This window comes from Tachysurus fulvidraco, chromosome 8 (assembly GCF_022655615.1).
Source record: "Tachysurus fulvidraco isolate hzauxx_2018 chromosome 8, HZAU_PFXX_2.0, whole genome shotgun sequence".
NCBI classification, from domain to species: Eukaryota; Metazoa; Chordata; class Actinopteri; order Siluriformes; family Bagridae; genus Tachysurus; species Tachysurus fulvidraco.
In genome coordinates, this window is record NC_062525.1 from 21,300,813 (window position 1) to 21,315,998 (window position 15,186).

The 15,186-nt window shown below is 37.7% G+C and overlaps 1 protein-coding gene across 1 annotated transcript in view; it reads right to left on the reverse strand.

The window, feature by feature from the left end:
* LOC113662211 (alpha-tectorin-like) overlaps positions 1-8,119 on the reverse strand; it is a 36,137-nt gene extending 28,018 nt beyond the window's left edge. The window contains exons 1-10 of the mRNA XM_047817859.1: positions 8,019-8,119; positions 7,378-7,437; positions 6,663-6,704; positions 4,596-4,622; positions 4,358-4,396; positions 4,120-4,146; positions 3,827-3,865; positions 3,585-3,611; positions 2,720-2,758; positions 2,502-2,528 (exon numbers count right to left, since the gene is read on the reverse strand). Of these exons, the coding sequence (XP_047673815.1) occupies positions 2,502-2,528; positions 2,720-2,758; positions 3,585-3,611; positions 3,827-3,865; positions 4,120-4,146; positions 4,358-4,396; positions 4,596-4,622; positions 6,663-6,704; positions 7,378-7,423 (313 nt within the window). The 5' untranslated portion in view covers positions 7,424-7,437; positions 8,019-8,119. The remainder of the gene's footprint in view (positions 1-2,501; positions 2,529-2,719; positions 2,759-3,584; positions 3,612-3,826; positions 3,866-4,119; positions 4,147-4,357; positions 4,397-4,595; positions 4,623-6,662; positions 6,705-7,377; positions 7,438-8,018) is intronic.
* Positions 8,120-15,186: the final 7,067 nt, after the last annotated feature.

Genomic DNA, 15,186 nt, shown 5'->3' on the forward strand with positions numbered 1-15,186 from the left:
TGTTGGGTGAGAAAGAAGGGGAAGGGATGGGATAGTTGGAAAGGTTGGGGTGTGAACTGGAGAAAAGGATATACGGAGGGGGGGACGTGGAAGGTAGAGGGAGTAATAGAAAGAAATGGGGGAGAAAAAAGAAATTAAGGAAGGGGGAATTTTTCGTTTCATTGGAAGCTGAAGCACTCATTTTCTAAATCAAATAATAACTCAAAAAGGCCCTTATTCTCCTACATATAGTTCTAATATACCAGTTTAACGTTCAAATGTGGTTTTGGTTGTGTTGTTTGTCTGTCTTAGTTAGACATAGAACCGAGCTATGTTATGTTTTGGATGCCATGAATCCCATTATTTTCATTAAATGTGTCATGTTTTAATACAACTTGTTGGCTATACCACATGTTGCCTGCGTTGTTATCGGTGTGTATGCTTCGCGTACTCTTCCTCTTTTCTTGAACAAGTTTTGAAAAATGCTAAATCATATTATCTTACATTACCTATATTTCGATACTTAGACCACTATATATCCTTTTATTTTTAACTACTCATTTATTTGTGTTTAAAGTTACGTACCAGTGACTGACGACTTGATGAGAGTTAGTTCTTACAATCATGATGTCATTGATATATTGACTACAAGATTTATGCTGGATGTACCACGCATTGTACGAAAGTAATCACCTGTAGTTCATCAGCCCCAGCGTCCAGGTTATATTGACTGCTCGTTGCTGACCGCTCCTAGGCCTTGTATACGGATGTGACAAACCGCTGTTCTCCATGCATAGCCGCCTAAAAAGTTCCATTTCAGGTGCTACACTCCACACATCATGACAATACATAGACGTGAATCACCAGACAGTTTATATCCTTTACACAAAGGTTGAACACTATCTTCCATTTTAACTCAATGATTCACGATGTGAAATTTACACTTTTGTTGTTTTTTTAGACACTTACACGTTTATGCCTCACACTTTTTGTTTACAACATCTACTGCATGTCTGTTTTGTGTCTTCACACATGATATTACAGATATAGAAGTAGTATTAATATTTTTTAAACACACTTATTGTTTTTCTATATTTGAATTTTACAGAATAATTACAGTACATTGACAGACAGTACTTACCATCCATATTGGAAGAAATGTACAGAATGGTCCCATAGTTCTCAGACAGACGCGATCTTCACCATCCGTAGGCCAGACGACTTGTAGTGATGCTGCGCCCTGACAGAGAAGGTGCAATTTATTAATATTGTGCGCATGGGATTTAAAAACGCTGCACCATTTGTGTTGACTCTTACCTGTACCCAGAATTTTCAAGGGTACGTTTGTTCCCAAGTGGCGACAAAAACCCCGGAAGCAGGAAAGGACGCATAAGGGAACGTCCTGTTAATTTCCCAGGTTAGCCTGATTTATAAGAGCCCACTTGTGGCCTGCTCGTAGTCCATCTTCCTCCACTGTCAGCATCCATCAGTCCACATGGAGCGTCATGTCTTTGCTGATATTTCGGTCAGGTACTTCATGTCGACATATGAACGAAGACAGCCACATAGCCTCCATACTCAGCTGAGAAAAGGACTTGTAATACAGGAATTGAAATAAAGGAATTGTTTGGATACAACTATCATACTATGCAAAAGAATAATTTTACATCAAATGTCACCTCCCCGTTTTGTACTTACATAGAATTGGGTGTAGGTTTTCCCTGCGTACTTGAATTGGCCGCTGCAGCTGAATGGTTTGATATTCTCCATCACCGAGAACAAGTGGTGTAGTTCCAGATCCTAGAACAACCAGCTGAAAATAACAATAAAACAAATCCTTATTGAATTAAAAACTATCAGATTCTTATTAGAGGGCATTATGATATGTGGATGTCATGTTTCGGACGTTATATTTAGAACACAGTCAGAAAAAATTTACCTGGATGTTCTGCTGTAGTTATATATTCTGGGAGAGAGATAGAGAGAGAGAGAGAGAGAGAGAGAGAGAGAGAGAGATAGAGAGAGAGAGAGAGAGATGATACATATTATTCATCTACCAGCATGGAGACAGCTCGCTAAAACAAAGCTGAGCATGAAACAAATTTAGAAATTGAATTTAAAAATGTGTAAGATCTCATATGTTTACAGACAATAGAATGCATGGATTTCATGTTCGAATATTTATATATAGATACTCTGTCAGTGAAGTTTTACCTGCTGTTGGTTGTTGCTTTGATGTATCTGTAAAAATAGACTGTGGAGAGAGAGAAGAGAAGAGAGAGAGAGAGGAGAGAGAGAGAGAGAGAGAGAGAGAAGCCACAAAAGAGTAAATTTGAAAGAGAAAGGATACAGATTATTCATCTACCAGCATGGAGACAGCTCGCTAAAACAAAGCTGAGCATGAACCAAATTTAGAAGTTGAATTTAAACATGTGTAAGATCTCATATGTTTACAGACAATAGAATGCATGGATTTCATGTTTGAATATTTATATATAGATACACTGTCAGTGAAGTTTTACCTGTTGTGGTTGTTGCTTCTGTTGTCTCTGTAAAATACAGAGTGCAAGAGAGAGAGAGAGAGAGAGAGAGAGAGAGAGAGAGAGAGAGAGCATGAAAGAGAAAGACTGTGTTAGATCTCATTAAAAATGTGTAAGATCTCATATGTTTACAGACAATAGAATGCATGGATGTCATGTTCGAATATTTATATATAGATACACTGTCAGTGAAGTTTTACCTGCTGTGGTTGTTGCTTGTGATGTATCTGTAAAATAGACTGCGAGAGAGAGAGAGAGAGAGAGAGAGAGAGAGAGAGAGAGAGAGAGAGAGAGAGAGCACAAAAGAGTAAATTTGAAAGAGAAAGGATACAGATTATTCATCTACCAGCATGGAGACAGCTCGCTAAAACAAAGCTGAGCATGAACCAAATTTAGAAGTTGAATTTAAACATGTGTAAGATCTCATATGTTTACAGACAATAATGCATGGATTTCATGTTTGAATATTTATATATAGATACACTGTCAGTGAAGTTTTACCTGTTGTGGTGTTGCTTCTGTTGTCCTCTGTAAAATACAGAGTGCAAGAGAGAGAGAATAGAGAGAGAGAGAGAGAGGAGAGATATAGAGAGAGAGAGAGAGAGAGAGAGGAGAGCATGACAAGCGAAAAGACTGTGTTTAGATCTCATTAAAATGTGTAAGATCTCATATGTTACAGACAATAGAATGCATGATTCATGTTCGAAATATTTATATATAGATACACTGTCGTGAAGTTTTAACCTTCGTGGTTGTTGGCTTGTGATGTATCTGTAAAAATAGACTTGCGAGAGAGAGAGAGAGAGTGAGAGAGAGAGAGAGGAGAGAGGAAGAGAGAGAGAGAGAGAGAGAGAGGAGAGAGAGCACAAAAGAGTAATTGAAAGAGAAATGATACAGATTATTCATCTACCAGCATGGAGACAGCTCGCTAAAACAAAGCTGAGCATGAACCAAATTTAGAAGTTGAATTTAACATGTGTAAGATCTCATATGTTTACAGACAATAGAATGCATGGATTTCATGTTTGAATATTTATATATAGATACACTGTCAGTGAAGTTTACCTGTTGTGGTTGTTGCTTCTGTTGTCTCTGTAAAATACAGAGTGCAAGAGAGAGAGAGAGAGAGAGAAGAGAGTGAGAGGTGAGAGAGAGAGAGAGAGAGAGAGAGAGAGAGAGCATGAAAGAGAAAGACTGTGTTAGATCTCATTAAAAATGTGTAAGATCTCATATGTTTACAGACAATAGAATGCATGGATGTCATGTTCGAATATTTATATATAGATACACTGTCAGTGAAGTTTTACCTGCTGTGGTTGTTGCTTGTGATGTATCTGTAAAATAGACTGCGAGAGAGAGAGAGAGAGAGAGAGAGAGAGAGAGAGAGAGAGAGAGCACAAAAGAGTAAATTTGAAAGAGAAAGGATACAGATTATTCATCTACCAGCATGGAGACAGCTCGCTAAAACAAAGCTGAGCATGAACCAAATTTAGAAGTTGAATTTAAACATGTGTAAGATCTCATATGTTTACAGACAATAGAATGCATGGATTTCATGTTTGAATATTTATATATAGATACACTGTCAGTGAAGTTTTACCTGTTGTGGTTGTTGCTTCTGTTGTCTCTGTAAAATACAGAGTGCAAGAGAGAGAGAGAGAGAGAGAGAGAGAGAGAGAGAGAGAGAGAGAGAGAGAGAGAGAGAGAGAGCATGAAAGAGAAAGACTGTGTTAGATCTCATTAAAAATGTGTAAGATCTCATATGTTTACAGACAATAGAATGCATGGATGTCATGTTCGAATATTTATATATAGATACACTGTCAGTGAAGTTTTACCTGCTGTGGTTGTTGCTTGTGATGTATCTGTAAAATAGACTGCGAGAGAGAGAGAGAGAGAGAGAGAGAGAGAGAGAGAGAGAGAGAGAGAGAGAGAGAGAGAGAGAGAGAGCACGAAAGAGAAAGACTGTGTTAGATCTCATTAAAAATGTGTAAGATCTCATATGTTTACAGACAATAGAATGCATGGATGTCATGTTCGAATATTTATATAGATACACTGTCAGTGAAGTTTTACCTGTTGTGGTTGTTGCTTCTGTTGTCTCTGTAAAACACAGAGTGCAAGAGAGAGAGAGAGAGAGAGTAGAACTGTGAAAATCAACATTTTCTGTCTAGAATTCACAATTCATCAACACCGGGGGATAAACATGATATACAGTATACATTAGATTTTATTATTGTCACATTGAAGAAAATAATAACCTGTAAATTGAAAAGCCCAGCGTCCAGTTATAAGAGGATAATGAAAGGGGAAAATGGACCGGAAAATGTGTCCAGAGTAGATAGAGAAATCAGATAGCATGTGGCTTGTATGTATATATATTCAAACACAAGTAATAATAGGGAGAGGTGGAGTGCTTGTGTTTACATGGAACACGCAAAGCAGAATTTGATCCGAATAGGTTTTTCTCCCTAGTCGTGTGCCAGAAGAGCTACAGTTATTCCAAGCGACCCTAAAAGAGGCGGTCTTGAAAATGCTTGGGTGGGAAAACTGCTTTGGCAGACTACCCGGCAGACTACCAGTCGGGAGAAGAATGTTAAATCACTCTCCGCTTATTTCTCACGATCCCTGTAACAAATGAACTCATTTTCAAAACTGACCTTGGTGGAAAACAGACTGCGTTCTGTTATGGGCCAGGAGCATCTCTGTCATCTAACGTTAATGTCTCTGGAGTGCGACATTCTACGAAAATATACCGACCTCATCAAAGACTTTGCAGTAAGAAAAATAAGAAAAAATGTTTTATAGTTAGGCAATCAGAATTGACTCGTACATTAGCTCAATTTCAAATTGTTCATGGGAAGGGAGGGGCCCATAGTGCTGTAGACCGGATTCGGACCGAGTGACGGGTCTGCTCAGACCCGTTAAAATTCTAATATTATCATATTAAGCATCTCCTTATTATAATCTAATATCATAAGATTATATAAGCTTTTTGATATTAATAAAAAGATCAATCTTTCGTTCATGCCCAGTTAATCTAGTTATTACGACAGGAGCGTCATCAAAAGCCAAGCCAATCAAATCGATTGTTTCTGTTCCATACTCCGGAGCAGAAAGAGGCAGTAATGCTATGTTCCCTGGTCTAACCAAAGTAGCACTACACACCTTAACCATGTTTGGATCAACTTACAGTGAGACAGCTTTCTCTACTATGAACATTGTGAGACAGCTTTCTCTACTATGAAAGCTGTGAGACAGCTTGAGACAGCTGTGAGACAGCTTTCTCTACTATGAACATTATTAAAACAAAGTACCGTTCTAGGCTCACCAATGAGCATTGCAATATTTGCATTCATGTTGGCATTCATTTAGAAACAACTGAAAGAAGAAGATTCTCGAGACCATTGATCAAAACAAATTTGCAGAAAAAGAATCTAAAGCAGTTTGAGGTCAAAGTTATTGAAAGAAACTAAAATGGTTGTTTCATATTCATTAGCTAAGTTTACATAATGCTTACAGCTTAATAATGACAATAACAATCTAATTGAGAGCTCGATTGGAATAAAAATAGATTGAATTTTATATGAATTTTTAATATATGTGAGGACGTGATGATCTGGGATCTTGATCAGAAGGTCGGGGTTCAAGTCCACAAGCTGCTGAGCATCAACAATGGGTCCTTGGGCAAGGTCCTTAAACTCCCCTGCTCCAGGGGTGCCGTCCCTATGGCTTGACCCTGCGCTGTGACCCCATAACCTGGGGCACGCGAAAACCCAGGGCAGTCATGGCCTAATGGTTAGAGAGTCTGACTCGTAACCCAAAGGTTGTGGGTTCGAGTCTCGGGCCGGCCACGACTGAGGTGCCCTTGAGCAAGGCACCGAACCCCCCCAACTGCTCCCCGGGCGCCGCAGCATAAATGGCTGCCCACTGCTCCGGGTGTGTGTTCACGGTGTGTGTGTGTGTGTTCACTGCTGTGTGTGTGCACTTTGGATGGGTTAAATGCAGAGAACAAATTCTGAGTGTGGGTCACCATACTTAGCTGTATGTCACGTCACTATATGGAATCGATTGTGACAGGTATTTATTCTGAGTTTTTAAACTGTAAATGGATATTTAACCACACAGTCTTTGAAACTTTACCTGTTATTGGAAGCAATGTTGATTGTCCTGTTGCCACCCCACCTGATATATGAGAGAGAGAGAGAGAGAGAGAAAGAGAGAGAGACAGATTTCAGAAATTTTAGAACTCATAGATGTTTGCTCTCATTGGCTTTACAGCAGATTGACCATGTGCACTTTCAAAACTATTAGTACTATGAACTGATGGCAGGGCTCACACTTACTCACTAGTTTTAAGAGAGTCAATTCGATTCAGTATTTATTTTGTATATTGCTTTAAACAACAGACAATTTGCAACATAAATTTTAGATGTATACATACACTTTTTTGAACTTCATGTTTATGTAACAGCCCGTGGCTGGGTCTGGTTAGGCCACTAAATAATCTTTGGCCACTAGATAAAGACCACAGAGAACCATGTAACATCTGTCTGCCTGACTACTTAAGAATAACATACAAGCTCTCATTCAGTCTTTGTTCTGGCAAAAGGTCTGGTTGATATGACATTTTTGAAAAAATAAACAAACAAACAAACAAATACATAGTTTGTTGTTTGTAACAAGCAACAAGTTGTTTGTTGTTTGTTCCTCCCCATATCCTTCTTATTTAAAGTTAGTTACTTACTGATAAAGGTTTTTAGTTTTATTTGCTATTTGGGATTTCTGCCAAACTTGCAGCATCATGTCAAGGAAAAAAGCTTGAGTATAATTATATTAGCAAACTCCAAGTACTTACTCATAAAAAGCAGGGTGGCCAAACACAGCAGCAGTGGACACCCCATTAAAAACAGTAATTCTGGGATTGGGGAAAAATTCATTAACACACATAATTTCTCACAGATCTATATATAGATACACATAAGATATATAAGATACATAAGATATTTTTATTAAATGATTTTATCAATGAAATCCTTTTAAAACACATAATTATACACACATTTGCATAATAATGTGTTAAGTTAAATGTTTAATTCATAATTTTGTTTAATGGATATACCATTTGAGTATATACTTTTAATCCACAGTGTAAAATAAAGATCCAATCAAAGCAAAAGTTTAAAATTGCACATATTCATTGTTTCTATTTAACCATGGGCAAAAGAAGAAAGGCACTGGGTGAAGTCTGTAATCGAGCAATAGCAAATTTATTATTCTCCAGAAAGTGGAATAACATTAAAGGTGATTAATCTATTTGCTTTTCATTATGATTATATTGAATACAAGTTTTGGCTTATTTAGTGCAGAAATCGTCTAATCTTATTTATTTTGACTCCTAATATTTTCCTGTAATACATATTTTAAAATAGATATATAAAAGTAAAAGCAGAAAAATAAAGTTAGATTAAATAAAGTTTCTGATAATTTAAAACATACCAGGCTGTAATCCACTTTTATTGCGACTGCAGAATGTCTGGGCAGCTGCCTATTTAAGATGTGCATCACTGGGTATTTTATATAGACCTGTAGCAGGAAACAAAAGCTGAAAAATGCAGCTGAAATATGCAGAGATGACTTGATTTACTGGTTCTACCACTGCTTATGAGAATACATTTTATTGTTGTGTAATAGATTGCTGTACAATGACTCATATTATATACACATTTATATCTGAGCATTATACTGTATATATGTGTATATACAATTAGAATTTTAAATCTGTGCAGAATAATCTTTGTGGCAAAAACAAATGTGCAATTTCTCAGTAACAAGCTACATTCTTGTTTAAATGAATTTCAAGAGAAGGACAAAAGATAGGTGATGAGGGAATATATACAACCACTACGGTTTAAGTAAAAACAGAAACTAACTTGATTCATGGGTGTTCCACAACATTAAATGCAACTGTAAATGTATATGCAATGATTTGGTGATAAAAAAGAGAAATGAAATGAAGAGTTGAAATGCAGAAGTTGAAATGAAATGCATTTGTGTGTTTTGTCAAACTCATACTGGGTGGGACGGTGGTGAGGGTGTTATAGTTGCCACCCTACAATGACTAATCTTTGTTAATTTCAAATAAATATTTTCTTCATGACACCAATTGTGAACTTAGTTTCACAACAATAGTGCAACATAATTAGCTATGAAATACTGGTAAGGAATACTGGTCTGACAAATGTGAATTTAAGATTTATTTCTTGCAATGTTGTCTATGTTGAGAGCATTGCTTTAATACAGTATAGCCAATAAGCGAGTGTGCTGTTATGAAGTCCCTCAGGGTGTGGTCAATGTAGATCCAGTCTGATAAAGGACTTTTCACATGTTTGCTTCTCAGAACGTACAATTTATAAATATTTATAGTCGCACAAATGTAAACCTGTTTGTTTTGTTGAAGCTTCTTCAGCAGAGAGTATCATTTTCACTTTTCAGCCTTTTGTGTTTATTACTTGATCTTTCATGATTTCCCATCAGCCTGTGACTTCATGAGTGCCTCCCGAGCCTTTATCTGTGTAGATCAGATAGATTAGTCATAATTATGTCATAATTAGACATAATGGTGTCTTTCTTATGCAATAAATTGACTGCAAGCAAAACACTAATCGAAATCAAAATAAAAATAAATATTTCAGAAAATATCATCTAACTTGCAGGGTAATAAATAGCTGCATAAATTAGCTACAATAAGAGTTTGTGTTTGCTCAATCCAGCAGACTGTTCTTCAATGTTTTTTGTTTTTCTGGCTATAATCCCCATTTTCACCCTAAATTATCTGCTTTTTGCACCACTGGGACTTAAGCAGGATGAACTCTATCCTCGGCATCCTCTACTCTCTTCAATTAACTTCATATCCTCATTTAACACTTCCATATATCTCCTTTTTGGCCTTCCTCTTGACCTCTTACCTGGCAGCTCCATCTCCAACAACCTTTTACCAATATAACCATCTCCCTCCTCTGTACATGTCCAAACCATCATAATCTAGCCTCTCTGACCTTGTCCCCAAAACAGATAACCTGAGCTGTCCCACTGATGTTCTTGTTTTTAATCCTGTTTATCATCATCACTCCTAAAGGTAACCTAAACATCATCATCTCTGCTACCTCCATCTCTGGCTCATGTCTTTTCCTCACTGCTACAGTCTCTAACCCATACAGCAGAACTGGTCTTAATTCTGTCTTGTACACCTTTCCTTTCATTCTTGCTGAAGCTCTCTTTTCCACACTCCTTGTTCCACTGGACGATTGCCCCAAATACTTAAACTTCTGCATCTTCTTGATCTCAGCCCCCTGTAACATCACTGTTCTACTTCCCTGTCTTTCATGTCAAGCCAAGTCATGTCAAGAAGCTTTTATTGTAATTTCAACCATACTGTATATAGCTGAAGCAGTACATAGTGAAATGAGACACGATTCGCATGTTTAAATTTTGCACGTTTTATGCCGGATGTCCTTTCTGACGCCAACCACTCTGTTTTGTCTGTGTCCGAGATAGGCACAGAAGTTGCTTGCTTGCAACCCCTGTGGCTAGATTAGATTTATAGTTTTAGATTTATAGTAGGATAATGTGAAAAAAAAAGTTATGTTTTGCAATGAACACTTCCAGTGAATACTTTGCATATGAAAGTGTTCTTGGACATTCTGTTACACTCTAAAACTGTACAAACCGGTTCAATTATGATTAGCATCTGATGCTTTAAAGCTGTTTTTTCTGGTATACTTTGCATAAGTGCATTTAATTGGGAGAACAGTGTTTGTTTAATATGATGCCATTTCTGTATAATGTAATATTTACATGGTAATTGACAGGATTAATACATCTTCACATCCTGAGATTGAACTGATCTCCTGAGACTTCCCAAGCTAGTATTACAGTACATTGGTAAAAGAGTGAACATTTAAAATAGGGCTTTTGCTATCCTAAATACGAATGCTTTTACTAAACTAACTTTGCCTGTCTATTTTGGAAAAACCAAAACTGTCACATGTGAGCTTTATCATGTTGCTTTAATATCCATATTGTACTTTTTACGTTTGTACTTAATTTTATTTGCTTGCCTTGGCAGAGTTAACAAACTAGTTCTGTTGACAATAGAGCAAGACAGGCTTGGAAATTCCTCACCATACAGGTTGCTACTTTTCCAGGTTGCGAGATGAATTTTCAGATCTAGTTGTGTGCAGCATGTCACTGTCGTGAGCAGAAAGAAACAGTGATTTAGGAGGATTTTGGTAAAATACTAGAAATGCAAGGAATACAGAAGACACACAACCCCAGTATCCTAGTATTCAAGCTGAAAGAGACATTTACTGAATGAAGATAAGCAATTTACAAAGCTCCTTAATTATTTAGGTACAGCTATTTTAACACATGAATTTCCCAAATGCTATTACCTAAATTGCAGTTGTCAAAGTAATTAATGATGACAAAACAATTCTGCTGATTGTAAAGAAAGTTCTATGCAGGTTCTTGTTTTGAAAGAACATTTTGAAGATTATAAAAAGCATATTCATCTGGAATGGAATCCGGCATAAAACCTGTGAGAAATGAAAATATGCATATTAGATTAATCACTGTGGTGACACCAAACAGGGAGCAGTTGAAGGACAAATTTGTGTTAGGCACTTTAACCACATTGAATCACAGACACATTGCAAAACCTTGTAGTTTATCCCACCAATCCTCTTGTTCTGAGCCATTATTATACGGACAGAAAGTACATGTCAGATTGTTTGAGACAAGACCAGATCCGTACAGAAAGTTTTTCTCTATTTTTTCAACAAATGAAAATGTTCAAAATTGTCCATAAAGAGCTTTGTTTTTCATAAAATTACTGTTAATAAATGTTTACAAAATGTTAATTATTCAATATATTTCATAATGTTTCTAAAATCTCTGTTCTTTTGTAGAAGTGCTATAAACACTATAGACATATAATTATACAGCATGTACTACACCAGAGGTTCTCATCTGCAATATTGTATTGTATGTTATCTGTATATAAACAATGTAATTTTGAGATTGTAACTTTTAAATAATAGCTATTTAGTAAATCAAAACTATACCACAGGTTCCTGACAATAAACAGAGCAAGTTGGACTAGTTTGACCACTGTATATTTAACTAATAATGTTGGCTTCATAATTAACCTATTGTTCTTATTATATAATATCTACTGCTTCTCATTATGCTGGCTTGACATAGACTCATACACATAGACAAAAAAGTAAAAATCATTATGTGCAACCCGCCGGTTTATCTCATCTACAGCCGACATTCAACCATGCGTAAGGCAGGTATGTGGTGTTTTTTCAATGGACTGTGTGTGTCTCGGCCTGTGTGGCTGTCTCTCTTTTTGTGTCTGTCTGTCTGAGTGTGTCTTTCTCTGCCTGTATGTACATCTGTGTGCCTCTGTCTGTCAGTGTGCCTGGCTAGTTGTATGATTTTGTGTGTGTGTGTGTGTGTGTGTGTGTGTGTGTGTGTGTGTGTGTGTGTGTGTGTGTGTGTGTGTGTGTGTGTGTGTGTGTCTACCTCTGTTTGTGTCTCTGTCTATGTGCGAGTCTCTGTTGGTGTCTCTCTCTTGTGTGTGTCTCTCTGTCAGTTTGTATGTATGTCTGTCTCTGTGTGTGTCTCTGTCTGTGTCTTTGTTTGTGTGTGTTTGTGTATGTGTGTGTCTGTGTGTGTGTCTCTGTGTCTGTGTGGTTCTGTCTGTGTGTGTGTGCCTCTGTCAGTTTGTCTGTCTGTGTGTGTGTGTGTGTCTCTGTCAGTGTCTTTGTTCACGTGTGTCTTTGTCTGTGGATCGCTCTGTCTATGTGGCTATGGGTGTGTCTGTCTGTCTCTCTGCTTGTGTGGCTCTGTCTCTGTGGCTGCCTCTGTTGCTGTCTACTGTACATGGCTGTGTCTCTGGTTGTTTGTCTGTGTGTCTCTGTCTTGGCATCTCTCTGTTTGTCTGTCTATCTTTGTCTGTGTGTGTATCTTTGTGTATGTGTGTGTGCCTGTCTGTCTCTCTGTCTGTGTATGTGTCTCTGTCTGTGTGTGTCTGTCTATCTCACTGTGTGGCTCTGTCTGTGTCTTTGTCTCTCTGTGTGTGTCTCTCTCTGTGTCTGTACAGTATCTTTGTGTGGCTAGCTGTATGTGCCTCTGTCTGTGTGCGCATGTCTGTGTGTCTATGTCCACGTGTGTGTCTATGTCCGTGTGTGTGTCTCTGTCTGTGTGTCTCTGTCTCTCTGTGTGTATCTGTCTGAGTGTGTGTCCCTGTCACTCTGTGTGTCTGTGCTTTTCAGAATAAGACCTTGGTGTGATTATTAGCTCTAGTCTTTCATTTAAAGCTTTTGTAGATAATAACTAGGGTAGCCTTCTATCATCTCTGAAAGATTGCTAAGGTAAAAATATAATAGCTCTGTTTATCATAGAACCAGGAGATGTGAACACATCACTCCTGTTTTATACACACTGCATTGGCTCCCAGTCAGATTTTGAATTGATTGTACTTTTGTATTTTAATGATTTGCCACACCTTCCTTGATTAAAATATGCAGGCTATTTCATAGTAACCTACAGTAAGAAGTAAAGGCTATAGCAGGGTGCAAAGCTTTTTCCAGCACTCAATCTTACAGGCTACACCTGTGAAATATAAAGCCTGTCAGTCAAGTGAGATTGACATAAAAGATAACATATTCTAAGGTACTTAACACACTATTGACTCAGAATTTTACTTTATACTGTTACAAACTGGAACTCTTTTATTTGCTTATTGCTTTGTGTGTGTGTGTGTGTGTGTGTGTGTGTGTGTGTGTGTGTGTGTGTGTGTGTGTGTGTGTGTGTGTGTGTGTGTGTGTGTGTGTGATTGTTTTCTTTCGTTTTCATTTCTGATGAGAGTTTGTTAACAAAAACTGACAAGACTCTATTGTTTATTTCAACCTTAAATGTTTTCTTTAGTACTTATTCTTGGCTCAGGAATCCTGTCTAACAGATATTCATAGTCAAGTTCACTACAAAACATAATGCCGTCTAACTTCTCACATTCAGTAACATTGAGCCAGCTGTATGGCTGGTATGAGGAAGCTCATTGTACCTTTCCATCTCTCAAGAACAAACCAATATGTGGAGTGGCTAGGGTAAAGATGACTGGCACCTCATTCAATCTTCCAGTGATATAGCTATTAAAATTTCAAAATACTTTAATAAACCATATCAAAGAAAGTGGACACAGTGTTTAATCACAGAACTCTGAGATTAAAGCACTAAAAGCCACTTTGTATACTGTATATAACTCAAATGTCACATGTATGTAGGACGGTCATCAACATATATATACAGTATATATATATTCATTAATTTTCTACTGCTTATCCAAACTTCTCGGGTCACGGGGAGCCTGTGCGTATCTCAGGCATCATCGGGCATCAAGGCAGGATACACCCTGGATGGAGTGCCAACCCATCGCAGGGCACACATACACTCTCATTCACTCACGCAATCACACACTACGGACAATTTTCCAGAGATGCCAATCAACCTACCATGCATGTCTTTGGACCAGGGGAGCACAGTGGCACGGTGGCTTAGTGGTTAGCACGTTTGCCTCACACCTCCAGGGTTGAGGGTTCGATTCCCGCCTTCGCCTTGTGTGTGGAGTTTGCATGTTCTCCCCATGCTGTATATATACATATATATATTTATTTATTCTATATTAGGGGTGGCACGGTTCACAAAACCCACAGTTCGGTTTGTGTCACAGTTTTAGGGCCACGGTTTTCGGTTCTGTACGGTTCTTCTTGTTATTTTTTCTTTTAATCTTCAACACTCCAGAAATTTCCTTCAGCATTTGCTTATTAGCTTAATTATCCACAATTTAGGATACAGTATTAACATTTTTGTAATGTAATCATGCGCTAACTGAATTTGACTTGACTTAGCTTATTCATACACATTCACGCAACCTTTAAGGTAAATGGACGTGCTTATAAAGCAATAAACGACAGTCACAGTAACTTTATTAGAACTGTTAGTGAACTTGATTAACACACTATATATAGCCTAATAAAATACAACATGTACAGATTCCTTGTTCCGAAAGGACAAAAGAAAACCTCTTTAGCTCTCCAGGACACAGCTACCACCTCCTCATCCATTTGTGGCAATGAGCTCGGAGAAATGGATGAGTCTAGTTCATCTGCAGCTTCCAATGGTGTCAAAAGCACAAATGCACCCACTCAAAGATGCGACAATTCTGTCCCGAATGACTTAAACAGGGCGAATCCTTACCAGCCGGTTCTGAAATCATACCCCCAAACTCTTTTTGGAGGGAGAGAGAGATGTTTGTCGGCTGCTGGGTATCAGTCATGGCCGTGGCTTGAATATTCTGTAGATAGCGATGCATGCTTTCCGCCAAACAATGCTTCATGAGAGAAAAAAACCTTGTGCTTTTAGCTCATGAAAAAGCAATAACACATGAACTGGACATGGATGAGTTTGTAACAGAATTCTCTAAAATGAGTAGAAAGCTAATAATGTAATTATTATAGTGATAGAAGTAGATCTTTTTCAAGACCTGCCATGTTTTCCTCAAATCTACAAGTCACTAAACTGGTTCAAGATCTATTGT